Genomic DNA, 22819 nt, shown 5'->3' on the forward strand with positions numbered 1-22819 from the left:
ATAAAAAATTCAATAACGCAATAATGTAGTTAACACCCACTATGCTTCAAGTAGTATGATCATTTGATGGAACAACGCCATGCTCCGATGTAGAAATGGGACTACAGCGGAATGTGTATACTGGCATCTAACTTTGCTCGACATTACCACCCTTAAAACTCAGAAGTACCGCGGCACGGTGGAACTTTGTAGTCCCATAACCATAATATTACTCAAGTACACACTACTATGATACAGTTATAGCGTTGAGCCGTTTCATGCTCGATTAACGTTCCCCTGTTACGTCCGTGAACTTGCTTAGGTAACAAGCAACGAACCGCGAGAGTTTCTCCACACAGGGGTGACTGATACGGAGGTTGGGAACGCAGGTTCCGTTGTGTTACCCCATTTTGCAGCAATTGTTCGACCATATTCTTCGTTCTTCTGAATTTTCACGGCACGGTTGGCCGTAAAAAGCGGACGACATGAGTTTGCACTTTGTCTACTTCGAACGACCGATCCAATGATCGGAGAAAGCTCGCGAAAGTAGCTGTTGCTTGGCAAAACGTGACAACTATAAATTCATATCGAAACAGAATGTTCGAAACGCGTATACTTAACCAATTCTCCATCTCCGAATCGATCTCTACGTGAAAGAGATTAAGAGGGATGAACGAAGAAATTTTGGAGGATCGACAACAACAACAATTGAAGAGTAGTAATTAAAAAGCTTAAAGTATCGCAGAGATAATTGTAAAAAAAAAAAAAAACTGTATCGGTCTATGCAGTGACGTACTAGATACGTTCGCAATTTACTTGTACTACTTAAACACCGCACCAGTAGTACGAGTCAATAATGTACACCGCACACAGCTTTAAACGATTTTGTACGGCAGTTCCCAGCCACCGCAAAACCTCGGAATCGTTTTACATCGAAACGGCAAGGATGCAAAAAGGGACGAGATCTCGGAAAAACGACAATGTTGTTTTTCGAGTCGTTCCCACGAGCTAACGTTAATCCGTGTTTTACAATTACCGTTCAGCGCATCGCTGGCGCATCTGGGTACCGCCGATCTAATTAGTTAATTAGCTCGTTTGTATTTTTCAATACACGCCGAACGGATATGCGCATAGCGAGGCGACCAATAAAACGCGCGCGTGAAAATAACCCAGCCTCATCATGTACCCTGTCTTCCCTTGGGCGTAAAGTTAATCCATTAACTGAACAAGCCTCTATAACGAGGTCTTTTGACCTGTCAAAATCGCCCGTTTTCCATGCAAATGAGCACCGCGCCTGCCTAGGATACCTTTAAGTATAAATTTGTAACGGTAAAAGGTATTTGCGTACACTTGCATATTAAATTTTTTCATTATTTTTTTTTTTTCTTTTCGCTACCCTTTGCGATCTCCTCTTGTAAGAAATTTACGAAATACCAGTATAAATGGTTACAGCGATGCTTCAACATTATCGTTTAATTCTCAACTTCCTTTTTGTAGATCATTGTCGAAGCTACTCGAGAGAAAAAAAGAGTTTCATGCTCGAAGAAACATATCTATCGCGAATGCCATGTCGTTTTATCGCGATTCAAATGGAATTTATTTCTTAGTGTGGTATGCAGAAAACAACTCTCAAGGGTTTTCTGTAAATCCCATCCTCCTATTGTGGAAACTCTGTATTGTATCCTTGACGTCGTCCTTACGAATAAGTAGATTAATTTCCGCGATCGTTTTCAACTAGAAATTCGCGAAATACTTTTTTAAGACGTTCCCCTATACAGAAGCATCTTCTTTGTTAGACTTCGATAAGCTGTACCAGTTGAAAGTTACATCAGTCGTTTCAGAACCAAATGGTTTCCAATTATTTACCAGACTTGCTATAACTATCGGTGCCCTGTAAAGTTCACTCTACAGTCATTCCTCCGATTCAAAGAATCGATATCTACCCTCGAAGAAATTCTTGCTACTTGCAAGTGTAATCGGGGGTAGCAATATCGTTCACGCTTTCCAATACCGTAGTCAGATGAAGGGCGCGAGCTGGCATTATTCATCCTAGAAATCAATTTGATGATATTGATAGAAGGATGTCTGTCGAATCCTACGAAAATACGATGCGTACCGACATCTAGTCGAGGGCGTAGCAACCCCCGTCGAGGAAAGTTTCGCGATCTGACCACGAGGTGGCGAAGCATGTTCGTTTGCCACCCCCTCCAGATATTGTTTCGGTCTGTCAAAAGCCACCCTCGAATCGTTTCTGTCTGCACGAAACGGCGATGTTGGTAGATGTCGTCGACCTCGAACCAGACACGAGATTCGTTGCGTTTCGAGGCCGTCGGCAATTACAGGGCTGGATTAAAGCGGGGCGGCACCCGTAAATTCAACGGAGCTGTAACTCGTCGCCTGGCGGCGGCCATAAAAAGAAATCGGCCGTACGGGGGTTGAGTTACGAGGGCATCGACGCCCGAACGCTATACGGGACGGCCATAAATATTTATCCGACGCCGGTCAGGAACGACGGGGCCGCGGGACCGATAAAAATGATTACGTCGCGGTAAAAACCACCCCCGAACCAGTTCGCTGATATCGTAAAGGGGTTCGCTCGTAAATCGAACGTTGATTTGTTTTATGTATAAACGCCGTAGACTTGTTCCAGTTTCTGGTATTAGACTTGTAAATTATTCCGATGATGCGCAATGATCGTGGATTACGGAGCAACTCAACGATGGTCAGTGACGGTACACTGCCATTCGATAAGAAGTACGTTCACAGATTCTAATTTCATGAGCTCTGCCACGGTTGTTTCAAAGTTCCTTGCTGCTATTGTATCGAACGTTACAAAAGTTGCTTACTTTGGCTCGAAACAAAGAACCCCCAATATCGTAAAAAGATCTAGGAAATATTCGTGTTTCACATAAAGTCAGTAAAGCTGATCGAGCAACGCCTAGTTCTCCGGTACGTGGTACTTTCATTACGTGGTTCGATATCAGAAAAGTTGGATCAGTCGACACTGTCGTCGCAAATATTGTAACATTATCGTTGACTGGCCAAGTTTAATAATAATATGTTCGGTGAACACAGTACAGGTTGCATTATATCGTCGTAGCGTAAAGTGCACCACATGATATCTTTTTACTCGCCGCACCATCGACCCCGTTGCTCCTTTTATTAGGACATAGATTCGCGTCAATTGATTTATAGCGACCGGTTCGATTTCCAAGCGCGCACATCCACCGACCAAAGATGAACATATCCCCAGGCGTGATCCGTTATACGTCAATTTCATGTACAGCCCAACGATTCACCTTTTAATTTTTATGGAAATTTCCTAACCACAGTTTCATTCGTGAGTGGAATTCACCGTGCCTGGCCGATGCCTCGTTCATTTTCTACGATTCTTTGCACGTGCATTGAAACTTTAAGAAGCTTTAAGGTCGTTTAAGACAACCCTGTTTCCATAGTGGTCATTTAGTTCACGAAGATTCATTTCCACGTTCTCACGCCTATAATTTTGCTAGATGGACGCGATGCAGTATCGATTGTAAATGGGACGCTCCGATATCGTACACGGGACTTCTTTTAACGCCATTGTACATGTATATCTGAAGGCAAAGACGACAAAAAAATAGGTCGATACGATCTTATAGAAATAGCCATACGGGGCATTTATTATTGCACGAGTGGTTTTCGTACGATCGCATCGACCTATTTTCCGTCGCCTTTTTACTCCTGTGAGATGGCCTCGGTGAAAATGCGCCCCGCGCGGTCCGCTGAATCAATGGATTCTTTGCGGAAGTAACGCGCACCAGCGCCGCGATAATTTCGATATTCCTATTGTTCGTGCTCTCCCTCCGCTCTTCTGCTCGTTTGCTCGACGATTCTGCGCCGTAAACGAGGGTGGTATATGCGTGTTCACCGAAAACGAAGTTGGCCGAAAGAATCTCGCGGAGGATAGAATGCCCGAATTTTTTCGACTCATAACGTGCTCGTTCACGAGGATTCTTTCGCGACACAATAACCAGCAGGGTCGGTGCTTACAAACAGGCAAAAACGATGGCCTCTGAAATTTTATTCAATTGGACTACGGTACACCGAACACGCCGCGAACCAGAATGCAACAAAAACGCGATGGTTTTTATATTACACGGGCTGACTCTGAGATAACAATGGGCTTGTATATTTTTTTAATACCACTCACGTAAGACTAGGTCTTGCGTATTAATTATTTCTAACGAGGGTGAACAAACGAGATATGAAAGTAATAAATTAAATCCCTGTAATACGGGAATAATTATTCTACTCTTCCGTTCATTATTATTTCGTCGGAAAGATATATCACCGAAGGCAGCAATTTTCCAAGTTCGTTTCCTTGAATACCAAGCTGCTGGAACTCGTATAACAATACAAATAATTATGACGTGACCCGTAAAGTTAGTCGTGGGGGAAAAATCTCGTATAAACGTGTCGTTTCAGCCCCCGGGGCAGGTTGAGCGGATTCAATTTGCGGCCTCGAAGAACGCGATACGTTGTTGACAGTCCATAAACGCGTTAACAGCTCGTCAGCTCGTTGCTGATCATCCCCACCCGCTTTCTTGCTCCATCCGTTTCTTGCCCGTTTGCTCGCCATATTTTTCCCGCTACTGTCGGCAGTTTCGGTTAGCTGCCAAGGAAGATATACAACGGTATACGCATTAGCGTAACAAATTCGGTCACCGTCTCGAAATATCGAACAAAGGATCACCGATATCTACTCCCTGGGATAGTACTTAATAAAGCACAATTTTCTCCGACCTGCTTTGTAAACGAACTTAGAGATAGATTGGACACGTGCGCAACCACCGCCATCGTTTCTTCTCCTCGCAAGGAAAAAAAAAAGTGACACGGAAGTTCCGTGTCTTCCGACGGAAATTACGGAAGCAGCGATTTCTGCCCGCTTTCGAAAGAACGTTTATCTGTGGAAAGCGGATGAGGTTAGAGCGGATACGGTAAGAGTTGCTGTTGATGCGGGTTTACAGAGGAAACTTACCTTCGCTCGCCAGTCGTACTATAATTGTTCGCCGAGCGATGTGTTGGTAAAGCGAACAGGGGACGAAAGTAAAGTATATTTACTTTCAAAGACAATTAATCTTCGGGTTTCAAGGAGACGCGTATGATTTAATTCCGGCTGGATTGGAGCGGTGTTCAAATGTCAGCGCGAAGTTGGTCGCGCGACGGAAACTGAAATCGTGTAAAACAGATTCCCCGATAAATCTCGACCGCTCGTAAAGGTGGGTTGGGAAGGGCGGTCGAGCCAGTGTTCGTTCTGGTCTAATTTGTGGATCGTTCGCTAAAAGGAAACTACGTCGTCTACAGGATGGGGGAGAAGAATTTATAGATACCCTAATACCGAAAACTCAGAGTGAATAGTTCACGAACAGGCTCGACCAGGGGGTGAGGTGTGATAAATTTTGCAACTGACCCGACTCACGCGTGTACCATCGTCAGGCAAACTCCGCTGATAATTTTTCGAGCGATGTAAATCAAGATAACTCTCGCATGGGAAAACATACAATCGGTAGGGACACGCCCTTGTAACAATCGTAATTTACACGGGATAGCGTTATCAATAAGCAACACGAATCATCTTGATCGTCGTTTATTCCACGCGATCGTAGTTCTTTCTTCCTTTCGTTAAATTTCGTTGTTCTTTTTTCCTCGATACCCGAGAAACATTATTGCGACGTTGAGGAAAATTTCCTGCATTATTCGATCGATTTCTTCGAATACGCGGAGCGTGGATAAAAAATTATCAATCTACGCTTTATTCGGTTCCCGAGTGAACTAATTTATGATATGAATTTATGATACGATCCGCTTGGTTATTCAATCGTATCTGCATCTTTGGTCAACGTATAAAAATTTATTTCTGCATTAATCCGTCATTCGCGTACGGCATTGGCTTTATACAATATCGATGGATCAATTAACGTTGCGCTTTTGTATATTCCGTTTACAGACGATATCGTTTTTCCATCGTAATTACCAGCTAAATGCATTACTATGCTTGGCCAGAAAGTATTTCGAAATGTATTTTGCATTATAATGTCGCTTGATTTATTTGACGCCTTTATGAAACATTGTAAAATAAGTACGGTAACTAAAAGAGCACAGCAAACGTTCATCTTGCTCCGCCAACATTAATACCCTACACCCTTTTGTCTTCAGGTCAGAAGACTCTGCGGAAGTATCCCGTGATGGTGTTCATTCACGGAGAGAGCTTTGAATGGAATAGCGGCAACCTCTACGACGGTACTATATTGACATCTTATGGTAACATCGTCTTTGTCACTATCAACTTTCGCCTAGGCATTCTAGGTAAGTTACGCAGACTTAATGCTTAGAGTTAGACTAACCTATTTACCTATGTAATTCACTATCTTTTTACGAATTCAGTTCTTCGAAAATATAACACGTATGTAAGAAAATGTCAAAGCTGCAATCTTTCGTGTAAGTTACGTTAGATGAATCGTGTTTCCGCTGTACGGTCTTTCTGTAGTACGATTATACTACTTGCTCGTCGCAAGTAGTACGAGTCAAGTATTCCCGCGTTGCTGTGTTTTCGCGATGGATTCATCTGAAAGGCAGATGAGATCAGAAGATACTAGGCGGAAGTAGGAGGCGTGGGTCACATCAAATCGAATTCGATCGTTCTGGATATGAAACGTCTGAGAGAACTATGCGAGAAAGTCCCGCGCCATCGCATCGTCTCGATACGAATTTATGAAATCTTGCCGAGCGCCGCCAGCGGCAGCGTTGCATGAAATCAGGAATTCTGCTTCATTAACGTTCGTGCTTCGCTACGCCAGCGGCTTTTTGATCTTCGACCAATTCCTTTTTATTTCTACCTTCTTCCCGTGCGGCTGTCTATCGATCCGTCATCGCACACCGGGACAACCGCCATCGTCTCCTGATATCTTTTGCAATCCGTCCGCTCGTATAAACAACGCAAAGATGACTCGCTCTTCGAGCCCGGAGTACTCAAACTTTTTATACTCCCTGCGAATTTATATATCGCTTTTTATGTTCGAAAAATTACGATACACGAAAATCGCTACTAACGATTCGATCGTTTAATGTGTAACTTCTAACAGTTAAATATGTGTTATTGTACAAATGGTTCAATTTTGTAGCTAGATGAAAATCTATCTGTTTTTTGATAAAAATAAGGAATTCGTTGCGCGGAAGCAAGAAGTCGCGAAGGTGAAACGAATGGCGGGTATATAAAAGTTTCGAGATCATTTTCAAAGGAGAAAAAACAATTTTTCTGCGAGAAAAGAGCGAGACAAAAGCGGCCCTTTTGCCCCCGAAACTTCCATCGATCGTCGCCGTTTTTCTCGTGGTCTGCTCTATTTTTTCCAACCCCTTCCGGCTTTACCGGCTGCAGCTGGGTATTCGCAACGAGGAGCTTCCGCCTATCCTTTGGCCTAAAATGATAACGCAACCTCCGCGCGCGCATTGCAAATGGATGGACGTCGGTGGCGCGAGCTGCGCCGCCACATCCGACAAGTGGGATGAGAGTTAAAGCGTGGAAGGGGCAAAGGAAAGGAAAAAAAAAAAAGAAAGGTAGAAGGAAGGAAAAAACGAAGAAGCAGCCGCGAAACCATAATCATAAATTAGGTTAAAGTGCTGGGAAGGCGCTTAGTTAACTTCACCCTCTTCCCGTTGGTCCGTAGTCGGCTACAGTTGGCTCGCGAGAGGTCCGGATAACTTCAGCCTTTTGCAAAACAACGGGGGAAAAATATGGATAACGAGCAGGCTCGCGTGAACAAAAAGAAAGAGCACGTTATGCCAACCAGTTTTACGTCCCGAGTTGATGTCTTGGTGCAGGCTGTAGGCCTTGTAGAGTAAAAGCTGGCTTTTCTCTTTTCTCGCCTGGATAAAAATTATTCGCCGTGTAAAAGAAACGTACGTAAGATCTTTTTTTGTTGTTGGAATTACAAGATTGATTACGGTGAATCGTTCGAGATTAAAGATCGATGGGCTACGATTGGCGCGAAACATTTTCTATCTTGAAGAATATACGGAAGAATCATAAAGTTCAGTAAGTCCGATATTAGGGAAAACGATTGTATGTTATTCGTTCGACCGTGAACATTTGATTGCAGGTTTCTTGAGACCCGGGATCAGGGACGATACGACGAGCAATTTCGGGTTGCTGGATCAAATAGCGGCGCTACTTTGGCTGCGAGAGAACATCGCTGATTTCGGTGGCGATCCGAACAGCATTACGCTCGTCGGCCATGGTACTGGCGCCATTTTCGCTAACCTACTCCTTATCAGCCCGGTGGCTAATAAGAAAGGTAACGGTTACTGCGGTGTCGCGTGTTTGCGACTTTTGCGATGCCTGAATATTAAGAGAATACTTTCGCGAAAGGAACACGTAACCTCCATTTTCGTGAAATCGATAAGACCGTCGTGCACAGGCTTCGATTTTAGAAATGCAAACTTTAAGTATCGCTTTTAGGAGTCGATCGAAGAAACCAAGTTCGTGACGAACCTAAGAAAAAGATGTAATTTCTTACGAAATTGGTCAGATTATTTTGAAAACATAATTTTTTACAAGGATACGACTCGTTCGAGAAAACGAAACGCTCGTTCGACTGAAACTCGACGTTTTGTCGCGCGTGAATCTTATAAGCGAAACAAACGTCTATGGTCAAACGTTTCGATCTCTTCTTTTGGGTATCATTAAAAATTTCGATGGAATCGTGATTCTGGAAGTTTGTACTTTGCTCGAAGGCTCGTGTGTTTCTTTTTAAAGTCGCCGATGGAAAGGATAACCCTTGTAAACAAGAAATGGCAGGAGAAAATGGAGACTACGATCATTTTTCAACGGCAATATAAGCCGGGGGGAATAGTACCGTGATGTTCGATCGATAATTATACTATAGAATGAAAAACTTAACATTTCACGCGTACAAGTAGCTACTGGCTTGATCTCAAGAGAGTTGGATCATTAATCGTCTTTCCATCTTTCGCAGGTCTCTTCAAACGGGCTATATTGATGTCCGGATCAGCGTTAAGCGCCGATGCTATCGGAAAAGCACCCCTACAAATCACCAAACAGGTAGATTCATTAATCTTGATGATACGCAAAATGAAAGCCGATGTATCAACAATTTTCTGCTCGTAATTTCTTTCTATTAAGATACGATGTATTTATTTGGATATTTATTTGACCGTTACCAACAACGCGTTATATCTCTTGAACCAAATTCGTATGACTTGTATATGCGTGATCGCTATTCAAACGTTTCTGGTATCTTATCGCGAAAGATTTGTATCTTAGTTTAACCGAAATGTTATACGGCGTAAAATTGTGTGAAAAGTGAAAGTATGACAGTATTCTGTGCACGGACCTACATTTGACTCGTGGCGAAAGGAACGTTCGAATTCGTACCTGACATCTTGTCGACAGAAGATCGATATCGTGTTCCCTGCTAGGGGCAAACGAGTCGTGTTCCATACATGTACGATCGCCCCGTTTCTACTCGAAAATAGAAGGATGGAAGGTGGCGGTTGCGATTGGAACTAACAAAGAAAGAAATATCGTTTTTCATCATCGCGACGTGCAGCTACGATTCTAGCAGACAGAGGGAACGTTCATCGCGAGTCGTTGAGAGATGGCTCGAATGATTTTTCAGGTGGCGCACGCCCTCAATTGTCCCACCACGACCGACAATGACCTGGTGTTGTGTTTACGTGGCCAAGACGTAAGCACATTGCTGAACGTGAAAATCCACAAGCCGAATTACGTTCCAGCATTCGCGCCGTTGATCGACAACGTGGTTATCCCGGACAAGCCTTTGAATTTGATGAAAAATTCTGAACTATTTGGCAGGTAGGATATTCCAAAGAATGCAGAAATCAATCTGCTACTTGTTCGTAGAGAATACACGTTTTTTATACAATTTCCACGAAGAAGAACCGTTTGAAGATCAAATCTGTCGAACAGGTTTGACCTGATGTATGGCGTCACGGAATCAGAGAAGTTTCACATTCTGTCACCGATAGCGTTGTTGCATGGAATGGTGGATGTGCAGAGAGATGAAGTTTTACGAGAATATGCCAAGGTAATTGTCGAAACGTCAATCTGTTTTTTTTTTTCAATTTCCTCGTTTGTCAAGTAGAATTCGATCGCGATTTGAAATCGATCGCGATTTATTGGCAATGAAATTGGCACGCGCGAACGTCGAGGGGCGGAATTTCGGGTAGGAATATTTGTATACAGGCCGATATTGAATCCGGCGAGATTCAGCCGACGCGCGAATAACAAAGTGACGCGATATTTCTTGGTCGGCAGGCGACGCACGAACTGGAGGCGGAACTAATTCTGTCGAAGATTCTGGAACAATACGGCGATTTCTCGGCCGGCTTTACGAACGACTACACGCTGAAGAATCGGGATCTCGTTCTGGATGCTCTATCCGACAGCGGTACCGTCGCGCCATTAATAATGACCGCGAATTTACATTCGAGGGCAAATCCAAAGAGCTACATGTACATCTTCTCGCATCCGAAAGCGATGCAGGAGTACTCCGGCGTAAGTACGTCCTTGGGAACACTTTCAGAGTTAGCATACCGCGAATATACGCTCATGTCGCTTAAAAATGACGAACGCCTCTAAATCTCTTCGTTGAATTCGCTTCGTTCGAGTTCTACGTTCCTTTGCCTCGGATACACGTGGACCGAGTGAATCCTCCGTGACTGACGATCAGACCGTTTTCATAAAGTCGAATAAAACTTCGTGCAATCGCAATTTGATAAAAGATTCACGCCTCGGGCCGGAAAAGCGCGCGATAATGGCGCATCCGTGTGTCTAGCTTGACAAATTCAGCTAGGTCAGGAATCAAGAAGCTGGCAGAAATATTAAGGAGGCGCATAAATCCGCCGAGGCTTTATTCTTCTCGTGAAAACTGCAGCACGTACGATTAGACGGTGTACTTTGCATTTTATTCATTTTCTCGCAGCAAGCGCGTGGCGCAGCGGATTCCTTGGCGGAAACAGGCAGCGTGACCTACTGACTGTTCGTTGGTCGGTCGTGCGCAAACGGGGAGAAAAATCCCGGCTACGAGACCCATTTGGACGCCGTCCAACTATTTTTATCGGCGCTGCGTGTCGGCCTGTTACGCTCTGTCCGAGAGTACAGCGACCGACCAGTGTCGTTAAACCGAATGTAACAACGTTTCTGCTTTTCAGCTACAGCTTACAGGCTTGGCTCCCTTCCGTTGGATGCGGGATTTACGAACGATAGACCCCAGACTGCGAGACGTTCTCCACAGGAAATTCATCGCGTCGTCGTTCTTGCCATCGCGCTAGCGAAACCGGCGACAAATCAACCGATTCGCCAAACGTATCTCGATTAATCGTAAAAGATGTAAAAAAATTAGAATTTCTCCTTGAAAAATACTTTGACCTTTATCCGTCGAATAAGCGGGTACGTGCAATTTGTTCGGAAATCGACGTTCTTACGTTCTACGAAAAGGAAGACTCACTGCCCTCGATGTCTGGAATCTGCAATATATATACTCAACGATCATTGACCGCGATCGTCCAGAAAGAACGGGCTTATCGAAGAGTATCGATCAACCGGAATATAGAATAACAATGGGGTCGATGGAGTTAAAGCACAACGCAGAGAAGCGGAAGTTAATAACAATGGCTGCGGTTTCGTAGAGAGGCCCCCTCTTGACCGTTCTTCTGGACCGCGAAATTTTGGCGAAACTTTGTTGCCGGCCGGCAAAGTATATCGAACCAAGCGCTCTTGTATGTTCGCAGCAACAACGTCAGTGTACCGTGCACGGCGAGGAGCTGCCCTATGTTCTGGGCGTGCCTCTCGATGGGAGCAAATACGACCAGCGTCGCCGATACAATATCGGCGAAACTCTCTTCTCCGAAGCAATGATGAACTGGTGGTGCAGCTTCGCCTATGTGGGGTAAGTTGCTTCTAGGTTGAGCGCTGTTACGCGTACGTTGTATAACAAAATGCGAATTATTGCCTTTAGGCTCGGTATCGTTGAAATGGTTTAAGTAGATCCGCTATTTTCCATTTTCTCTCTTATTCTCTGATCTCTATGCGTTATCTTCTTTACAGCGAACGTACGTTACTGCCGGATGTATCCAAAAGAAATCTTTCGATCGTTCTACTCTTTGCTGCGAAAGACGGTCCATCGCCTCGCCATTTTCACTTGGCACAGTTTTCATCGAGATTTTCCCTGCTATCGAGTAAAATTAAACGGCATAAGATTCCCACCGGGAATTATGCTTCTCAGCAATCGCCGAAACGACCGTTGCGATTCACGGCACGAGAAACGAGCATCAGGGAGATTTAACATGGCCGTGGTTAAATCTATTTGGAAAAATAATTACAAGTCTCACGAGCGAGAGTAATATCGGGAAATGGTTAAACATAAATATTCAGTAACGCGTATAATTGAAAATCATGTTTGAAAGCGCGTCAGTCTATTTTCCATTGGTCGGTTGATAATGAATTTTCAGAGCTGAAACCCTGAAAGTTCTATCTCGTAGTCGCGCATCGCGCCGTGATATTCCGATTATTTGTATAAAATTCCGTGAGATTTACCGTAAAGCCAGTCAAAGTGAAGTCGAGGGGCGAGGGAGTGGAGGAATGCCATAGATAAATAAAATGCGATGTTTCCATGTCTGCTTTCGAATTTATTATTTAATAATGGAATCGAGCACGACGGGGGCTTCGCTAATTTCAACCGATGACAGCATAAACAGCTTGCGTCGAGCAATGACCGTCCACGAATTTCCATTTTCACTGTTTTCAACGGTTTACTAAAAATCCGAGAGGTATGATACCCATTCGAAGCTGGCTTTTTCGAAACGTGGTAATCGAAAAATAATATAATTTCCGCGATAGAAATTAAATCTGGGGCAACGTTAAAAGTAAATTTCCAAAATTTCCATCCTTTTGAGAATGGCCGTTGGAATCGTGGAACGAAGAATCATAAAATGTTCCGTTCATCTTTTCGCTAGAGTTGCTCCGGGATAGAGGGTTCAATCCGTAGATCGTAAATCACGATGACTAAAACGTGCACCGGTTAAATGGGGCGCGATAATTAAAACGTAGGTTAAATGGAGTAGTTGCGAGCCTCGTTCAATCGTTTCTGTTATTTACTATGCGTACTTGTTGTTCTGTAACTCATCGCGAAGCCTGCGTGTGAAAAAGGAGCGGCATACTTTTTCCCGTTTAGTTCGTTTAGCTAGGACCGGAATATTAGGGTTGGAGAACGTGCATATTCAACGATGGACAAAGTATCGTGAAAATTGGGGGGCTTTAAGCAGTGGCGGATGATCGATCTTTCAGTTTTATTGACCGTTCTCAGTATAATTTTGAGAGAGCTGTTTCTAATTTCAGAAAACTTCGAAGAGAATGTAGATTACCGCGTTTGGAAGATAGGCGTACCGAGGTGCGATCGATCCCATGAAAGTTTCAAATTCGAAGAATCTGTTTCGAATTGTGCAATTTGTTGGAAATTGTATATTTGGTGCGTTCGAAAGAAGCGTGTTTTTGTTGGACATGGTCGAACGGAACGATCGCTCGAGAATAACTAAAAATTGTTATACAGTGGAAATGGAAGGTCGGACTGAAATAATGCAACAACGATCCTGTTGCTTTCGATAAAATTGGTTACCTGTAATTTGACCCTCGTTATTCTGACACCGGTTATTGCTGAATTAACGATCCGATACGTCGGCCATTTTAATTTTCTCCATACAAGTAAATTACCTATATATACAAATTACTGGCACATTTCATTTCGAGCAGAGGGGGTGCGGGGCGTTTTACCACGGGCTGGGCCAATCGACTCGACTGTTTTATCTTCGAAAGCACGAAATTTCTCTCGTATTTCATCGCACGCGTCAGGAGATAATTTTCGGAAACGAACTCTACCGGCAATATCGTCTACGAGTCATCCTTTTTGTTCGCCTCGTCGATCCTATCGGTGTTCTCGTATCGACGATCCTATATGTAGATATCATATTGTACGATTGTTCGACTTCCTTGGAAACAACAAACAATCGACCGAATCGATAACACGCTCTCTGCAACTGGTTGAGCTTTCATTCGGTTTCAGGATCATCGTTTTATATACATACGGAAGAGACAGTTCATTTTGATCAACGAGATTCGTTTCTGTCGAAACTTCCCGCATTCCTTTATCCCCGATTTCCTGCTGCCAACCGGAGACTTTTTTGTCGGGACACAAATGCATATGCATCGCGACACGGCGGTGAATCAGGAGGAACTGGGTCGATCCAATTAAGCGAAACAAAGTTGTTTAATGCACGCGGTGGCGGTGGCGGCGGCAGTGGCGGCGGCGGCGGCGGCCGAAGTAGACGCCACGTGTGTTCCACACGGCTTGTGACAGCGGCTGATCGATATTGCGCGTGACACGGTGTCACGCCTCCTTGGAAGAATATACCTGCGATGGTTGCACCCATGCGTACGATATATAAACGAAGGGCGTGGTGCGTCTTTACTTTATGTTATAGCCAATAAAGAGAAAAGATTTCTAGAGAAACGATCCTTGAAAAAGTCTGACAATTTCGTTCCGAGACAGGGATGATCGATGCAGTTTGAATTTCGTTCCTGATCACTGAGTTAGTTCACATTTGAGAAAATATTTCCCCAGCTGTCAATGACGTTTCGTTTAGATCGTCAGTTTCGATCTGGTTGAATTTTATGCTCGCGTAGAAATCGTAGAAGAAAGGAACGTTCGACTGTGAACGGTAAAATTGCGCTCATAGTCGTTTCGGGACAGGGATCATGGTGTTCGCTGGCCGGAGAATGGCTTCCTCTCTCTCTCTCTCTTTCCCTTTGAGATACTCGTTCCAGGCAGAAGTTCCTTCGAACGCGCGAGTATCGCGTAACAGAAACGGAGTAGAGTTACCGTGTATCAAAATTTCGATATTGGACTGCTTTTCCGATATCCGAGCGTGGATATACGATATCATTTCGCGCGCGTCGAAGCAGCAGCACCTGGAAATGCTACCTGGAACGGTTCTTGCCGGAACTTTATTGAAAACATCGCGAAATCGCAATTTTGGTTTTCATTCTGAAATTCGATTCCGATTGAGCCGCGAGAACGACCGACGAGCTTGTAATCTCGTTGATAAAAGTGCTTTACAACAGGAAGGACCTTTGTACGCTTCCATATTTTATTCTACGCTCTGTTTCTTGAAAACGTAGCAAGCTTCGAGGCAGTACTGTGCTTTGTTGTTTAGGGGAAACAGGAAAACCGTGTTGAAGGGTGTGTTTTTACGCGAAAAACTGATAGAGTCGATGTAAACAAACAATTGAGAAATGTAAACAAATCGCTCAGAGTATATAAACGAACGATCTAAGAAATGTAAATAAACGGCCAAAAAAACATACGAAAAGCAAACGAACGATTTACCGTTGCAAATCAGAGAATCTTGTTTTTATACAAATTAAAGAATCTTGTTTTTCTTTTGCTTCGAGACTATTCCAATTGATTACTGTTCGCAAATTAGGAACCCGAACATTGCAAAGCGATATCCTTACTTGACGGATGGACCGAAGGAATGGCGTCAATACGATATCGATTGGCCCGAGTACGAACCTCAAAATCAGACCTACCTTAATCTTAGTAAGTCCACAAGGCTGTCTTGTTGATGAATCACGTTGATGGTTATTACGACGAATACACCAAGTGTAAATTAACATAGCGATACCACCGAGCACGGGTAGGCACTACCGGTCTGCAGAGATGCAATTCTGGAACGAAGACGTACCCTACCTGCTTCGTCCTCCTGGCAAAGGCACACCTTTGCCGATTCGACCTAAAGGACCAAGACCGCAGATTCTCGACATCGCGGATGGGATCGGAAAGTATGCAAATGCAAGTACGGAATATGACAGCTATGGTTCCAGGTTTGTAACGAAGATTTGGATTAAGAAGGAATAATTTGAATTTCAAGTTTGACCCATAAGACGTAGATATCTGATGAATACTCTTTTAGGAATAATAAATCCACAACCGTCAAGACTTTTATGCACGCAATACATTGTTCAATTATCAAGCGTGTTAACGACTGACAATCCTTTATTCGTAAAAATTTCTACCAGTGACACGCGTGTTTATATCCGGCGATTTTCTCGTTAAAAATTCAACGCGAATGTCAATTGAAAAATTAGACATATTCATTTTCGTGCCGCATTATACAAAGCGGTATCTCGGGACTGTTTTTCAACCGTGTGCTAAACATTAATGAAACGTCACTTGCACGCCATCGCGCCTGCTTTCTTGCTTGTTTCGGGCCGCTTAAATTGTCTGTATTATACCGGTTGAATAGAATTCATTCAAGCTTGCGTACAATGAGGCGAAACATTCGTTTATTCAAAGTTTTAATTTCACTTTGAACTAGAAGGCATAATTCATTAACATCCTGAAAGCAAGCAACCTATCAGAAGACCCGTACTTTCGACAAACGAACGAACGCTATGATTGAATTCCTCCGAACAAGTAACCGCTTAAATTCTAACACCTTATCGAATTACTCGCAATCCTGTCTATGAATATCTGTACAAGGCCGTACAAATCTGAGAAACTATCTAACTAACTTCGATCTAAACTCGCGTATACTCACGGAACGATACAACTTTACTCTCTCCCGTGATGAAAGCTTCCGTGCAGACACCTGCAGTTCCCGAAACTTTCGCCCTTGCACATGTCCCTGATACAGCGATAAAAATTAACGTTTCCTTTTTTCGTGATTTATCTCCGCAACAAAGCAAATAAGCCTTTTATCCGTTAGATTTAAGGCGGACGATCGCTACGAACCATCAACTACTGCAGATACCACAACTTCCTCGCAATCGGACGAAGAAGCGATTCCACAACCAAGCACGCCAAAAAGTTTCTCCATAATCACTATACTGGCCGGTTTTGCACTGGTGTTCTTGTTAGTCAATTGCACGGCGTTCGTCTACTTCTATTGCAAGAAATACGACGCGAAAGCTAAAGGGACTGGAGTGAAAAGACGCGTTAGTCAGAGAGAGGATTCGAAACGAGCGAAATCGGACAAGTTCGAGAACCACTATGGAGAGCTTGGTTACAAGAGCGACAGTAAGCCGGATCTGAACGACGTGATAAAGAACGACAAGGCGTACGACAACAACTCGAACTTTGGTAGACGATCGAAATTGTCTAGACAGAACTCTGGATCCACTATTGATACTCACGTCAAGGTTAGGGAGTGGATACAACAAGAAATCGTGCACAGGTAGGTAGTTTCGACCAGCGAATCAATTAGAAACAGCTTCTTTGGATAGTTTGACAATGGTGTCGATTCGAGTAGAGTGTTCTTAGAAATTCGTCGAACAGTCGCTGATCCAATCGACGATTTCGCTTAAAGTCTTCGTCGCTTTGAAACGCGAGCTGATTCATCGAAATTACTGCTACGGTCACGATTGTTTTCGATCTTCGATTCCACATCGTCGAAATTTGCTTAGCCAACTGTTTTACTCGTCTCGCAAAAATCGACCGAAAAAGTTTTGAAAAATTGTTTGATTGAAAAATTTCTTTCCTTTGTGCACGGCCCGTGATTCATAAAATCTTCCTTACGGAAGCATCGATTTTTCTATTTTTCTATTTTTCTATTTTCTATTTATATTCTCTAAATGTTTGTATATTTGTGTTCGAAAAGGTGTTCCCCCAGGTTTCTAAGGAAAACGCGAGAAACCTTGCAAAAGGAGCATCAGGACAAACTAACGAAACAACAAGAAGTGGAGAAGAAAAGATTAGAAGAAGAACTATCGAAAGAAAGGAAAGAGGAGCCGATCTACGACCAAGATCCAGCGTTGGTCGTACGTCCTGGCAAGAAATCAAAGGTCCCAAAGGTCTCCGTAGCCGTTGATGCCACACCCGCGACAAGAACCGAATCGATCCTGAACCAGGTGCCTATCGAGCTAGCAAAGGGCGTCGAACCGGACGATTCGTTCAGCAAGAACATCGACTATCCTATAGTCGATCTCAGCCAGTTACAGACAGCTCCTCAAGTGGTTGTCATAGAGCATCATCACTCGAAGAGCGATCCGTTACCGATGGAAAACGTGTTGAAGAGCGTGAAACCGAATTTCTCCACACCCAGGATTTACGAGTCCGATTCTGGCAGCGCTAGCAGTCTTTACGCGAAGATTAACCCAAAATTGAAATCCCGCTTACCTCGTCCTGAGCTGGCAGTGAATCCTGACGGATCGACCGTGGATCAGAGCGAGGAAATTTACATGAAGATGGGACCAAAGTTAACTACATTCGGCGCCAACAGTCCACCAAGCTGTGATATAAACGTAACCTGTAGGGAGCCTACGGTAGAGAGGGAATGCGTCAGCCCGGAGGAAGCCCTGAGGACGATCAAGCGCAGAAACTATCCCAAAGTTCTGCCAGACATCGAGAAAAGACGGTCCCTTCCAGCGCCCAGCAGCTTGTTTGCGTCCAAGCAGCACGTCGGTTCGTTGAAGGATTATAGAAGTGGATCGCATTCGTCCTCTCATCAGCCACCTCAGCCTCCTCCAAGGATATTTGGTCCTTCTAAGAGCCTCGAGTTTGCAGAGGAGAACGAGAGTCAGCAGGAGCCGGAATCTGTCATTACTAATCTCCACGTTGGTCCGTTGCTCAGAAGGCAAGACTATACAACGAAGAACAATTCCGATCCGAGTATCATCGACTCTTTGGATGATAGGATAGATAGGACTAGGACGCAAGCCGGCGGAAGCGTCGACACTATTTATTCGAATCCCGTGTGTTCCGTTAACGAAACGATTCAACCGACCTCCCACAGCGTGGACAAGGACATAGGGAATCCGATTGCTCTGCTGGAGGCCGGGATCGGCAATCCCAACTGGTACAAATCGTCTCCGTCTGGAAACGATACTTGTATAGTGACGGCGTTGTCGGAACCAAGAATCACTGGCAGAGAAATGTACAAACAGGCTCAATTTGGAGGCTCGAACTGGGACACCAGGATCCCCGGAATAGAACCAAGAATCGTTATCACGCCTAGAGTTGGGAATCTTCTGGGACAGGCGAATCAGAACTTGAGTCAAATCGTGGTGAATCTATCAGACGCCACATCCGATGAAAAATTGGACCGAGAAATTAAATTCGGTACTTCGTTAGACTCGAACACGTCCAGCAGATCTAATATGAGCTCGATGGAACAATTGCAATCAGATTTATTAACTTCGTGCTCGTTTCCCGATTCAAAATTACCAAATATCGCGAGCCAAGAACGAAAAGAACCACGAATAATAATTACGGCGAGGGATACCAAAGTTTCGTCCTCGAGCATGAAGCAACCCAAAATTATCATCAAACCTACGTCCAGTTTGCAGAGGACCAGGGATCACAGAAATATTCCTAAAGTGTCTGCCATTCCACCTCCGGAACAAAGTTGTCAGAGCATCGATAGGGACAAGCTAGCGGAGCAGAGGGAAAAGCCACCTCTAAAAGAGAAACCGAAGATCACGAGGATTCCATCGTTTTCGAGGCGCAAGGAAGAGCCTTCGGGCGAAATCGAGAGGCCACCCATCTCCTCGTATCCTGAGAAAACGGAAATCGTGCACAGGGTGGAGGCAGTGGCCAGCGGAAAAGTGGTGAACGTGTCCGTAGCTTGCGATGGGAAGTCGAGCATTCCGATGTTACAACGGAAAGAGAGCGAGAAGTGTTCGAGCACAGAGTCGAGCAACGGAGCCTTGAATACGGGCACGATCAAAAAGAAGCCGGTGAACAGGAAGTAGGAAGCGTCTATCGCGTGCTTCATGTACCATTGTTAAACTTCAGCTACGTATTTTCAACTGAGTAGCTCTATGCGTTTGGAATCGGTAATCTGATGGTCCGCTTGAAGCTGTAATTCTGTGATGATAGTTGAAACAGAGAAGGAACGGCAATTATTTTTGGTCTAACTGGATATATAATTTTGGAAAAGAATTTTGAACGTGGTGGAGAAAGAAGAATGACTTTGGTAAAGCTTGGGGACTATAAAATTGAAAGTGAGTGCGATAAGATGTCGTTTGAGGTTCGAATCCCTTGAGTTACGAGCAGGCCAGCCGATATGAAATGCCGAGTGTCGAGTGGAAAGATAAAGGGAAGCTAATGAAATTGTGATCGAGGTTCTTAATTAGTTTCCGTAGTGGCACAACGAATGCTCGGTATAATAATGGATTTTAGTACAACGAAATGATCTGCAAATTTTTTTCATACTTTAGATATACGATTTCTAGTATTTTAATGTTTAAATAATATGATTTCTGTAGTAGATACGATCTTTTTGTACTATTCTCAGTAATATTACCAATTATCAGAGCAGACTTTAGTTCGCCTGAATCTTTTCCTACTGGATGAAAGACAAACCAGCGAATTTCAAACAAATTCTTCGGATGTGATACGCTTTTCTAACCGCAGCTGTTTAACGAGCTTATTTTTACATAGAATCGTTCATTGTATAACCGACATTCCTATTTCTCTCGTAGGTTTTTTTTTCAGAATTCAAACATTATTAAAATTTTCTCTCAAACATCGCTACTTAATCTTTAATTAAAATTTAACAATTACAATTTAAGATTATATGTACCTTAGTTTCGTATCTGTATGCTAAATGCTGCTTACCTTCGATTATTTTTTTAATCCTACCGTTTTCTTTTTAATGTTGAAAGATCATTTTTCTCTTTTTATCTAGATTCCCGTTCTTACCTGATTCTCGTTTAAATAATTCCTTCTTTTTTACCACGTTATCGAACGTCTTGTTCGCTCGGTCTAACATGTACACGAAGCTGAAATAAACGATTTTCATACTTTTCTAGCGGAGCAACGTGGGCTGAAAGTGTTTCCCTGAGAGGAGTGTCGCGGCGAGTCTCTGGTTATCATTTTTCAGTACGCGGCTGGCGTACCATTTATCTTGCAACTTTACCTTTATCCACCGGAACTTTATTATTAAGTAAAACAAAGTCTATAAGTCACAGAGCGTTGCCGGGAGGTGGAAGCTGTCTGAAGTAAGGGCTTGGTGGAAAGGGGAACGGGGGTTGGAAACGACGTGAAAACGGCTACCGACTTCACCACTCATACCCCAAACCGATGTAACACCGTGTACGTTTGTGAATCGAATTGATTCTCGAAGTTCTACCGGGGTAATGCGATTTCCCTGCCGACCGATAAAGAAAAGTTCATTTCGTTCCGGCTTTCCCCTGATTACGCGCGGTGCCACTTCTGTCTGACCAATTGCGACAACATCGTTGACAATAACTAAAAAGAAATATTTCGCGAACGAATTCAACGTGAAGCAAAATAAGATTTTGCACTTTTAATTCTTATTCTAGTCATATGTCTGCGATTTGGTCACTTCCTATAGACTGGAACATCGTAAAGATTCGTAATAATATAATATCTGCATGACAAATGACACGTGTGGACGATTGAACATTGAACATTGAACAATTACCATTGAACATTGGTCTCTCGTATTAATTTTGTTTACATTATTTTTTTTATATATATCCGAGGCTAATACAATTCGTATTTCCCTTTTTATTTTATATGTAGATTTTTTCTATGTTAAAAAAGGAATCGATCGATGAAGCGATGTACGCTACCAGCGATGCTCGATTGAAATATCGTCCTGGCTGCGCACACGAGAATATTGTGTCATAAAATGTGTATTGCTGTTGAAACAATGAAATACAAGTGAATTGGTGATGTTTTAAGGGTCCTTTACCGCACGAACGGTGCAAATATCTCTTTGTCATATTTGTCCAGAAGATATATACGACGAGATGGTGGTAAAATTCGCGGATATTTTTCCAAAGATCCAACCTGTACCTCTCGAAGGAACGACGTGGGAGCTATACAATCGTGAATGGTGTTCCGTAATGCGTAAAAAAAGTTGAACGATCGTTTCGCAGCGCAAAATGGAGAACGTTAATAGATACTATTCCATTCCTAGTTTTATCCGTAAGATTTGTCCGGTTTTTGTTTTTTTCTTTTTTCTTATTAATAATTGATATACGCAAAAGAAAGATAAGCTTTAATAAGGAAAGAAGTACGTTGGTCTTGATTTATATCCCGTGACTTACGTTGTTTATGCAGAATCCCATGGGATCTGAGAATTCCCAGGTGTTTATCACGTCAAATTTCATCCTGTCTCGTCCGCTCTTTTTATGCACAATATGTTGGTAATAGACGCATGTTTTTATCCTTCCTCCATTTCCAGGTCAGTCACCTGCGTAGTACACTTAATTTTTCTTTGAAAAACAAAAACCCCTTTGTCTCTGTCTCTGTATTTCCTCTCTGGGATATGTATTTTAAAGTTATCGACGTCATAGTTATCGATTGTTTACTATGGGACATACCGCTGCAGTTGTAAAGCATCGAAGAGTAACCGACGAAAGTTTGGTGCGTCGATAGAATAGCAAGTTCGGGGTCTCGGAACAGTCGGGGATGAACTCTCGATTTGCCGGCCGGTGTAATGGCGCGGATTTGATAAATTCGCCGGACGTTTAATGGAAGGGGCCACGTGGCTTTCACGAGACAAGTTTCTGCTTACTGATAGCGTATAGTTAAAGCACCTTTAGTTCGACAAAGAACAGAGGATTCATCTTTCCTTCCAAAAAGTTACTTCGAGTACATGAAAAGAGGTAATCCAATCGATCGTAATAACGAGTATCGACGAGTTTCTGACCACGCAAGGAAAGTTAAACGCTGTCGAATTGGATTACTGAGTTTCATAGGCCTTTGCAAATTAAGCGGAATTGTATTCGTGG

At 43.4% G+C, this 22819-nt stretch overlaps 1 protein-coding gene across 7 annotated transcripts in view; it reads left to right on the forward strand.

The window, feature by feature from the left end:
* The window catches only part of LOC139987845 (uncharacterized), a 56602-nt gene extending 34839 nt beyond the window's left edge, over positions 1-21763 (forward strand). For 6 of the 7 annotated variants that reach the window (XM_072004593.1, XM_072004596.1, XM_072004595.1 and 3 more), the window contains 11 exons: positions 6178-6327; positions 8118-8312; positions 8994-9079; positions 9657-9853; positions 9968-10085; positions 10316-10555; positions 11791-11948; positions 15538-15653; positions 15733-15937; positions 16822-17289; positions 17713-21763. In XM_072004593.1, coding sequence (XP_071860694.1) covers positions 6178-6327; positions 8118-8312; positions 8994-9079; positions 9657-9853; positions 9968-10085; positions 10316-10555; positions 11791-11948; positions 15538-15653; positions 15733-15937; positions 16822-17289; positions 17713-19804 — 4025 coding nt within the window. In that variant the 3' untranslated portion in view covers positions 19805-21763. The remainder of the gene's footprint in view (positions 1-6177; positions 6328-8117; positions 8313-8993; positions 9080-9656; positions 9854-9967; positions 10086-10315; positions 10556-11790; positions 11949-15537; positions 15654-15732; positions 15938-16821; positions 17290-17712) is intronic. The other variant, XM_072004598.1, reaches the window with a different exon arrangement.
* Positions 21764-22819: the final 1056 nt, after the last annotated feature.

The sequence above is a fragment of the Bombus fervidus genome, chromosome 5 (genome assembly GCF_041682495.2).
Source record: "Bombus fervidus isolate BK054 chromosome 5, iyBomFerv1, whole genome shotgun sequence".
Taxonomy (NCBI): Eukaryota; Metazoa; Arthropoda; class Insecta; order Hymenoptera; family Apidae; genus Bombus; species Bombus fervidus.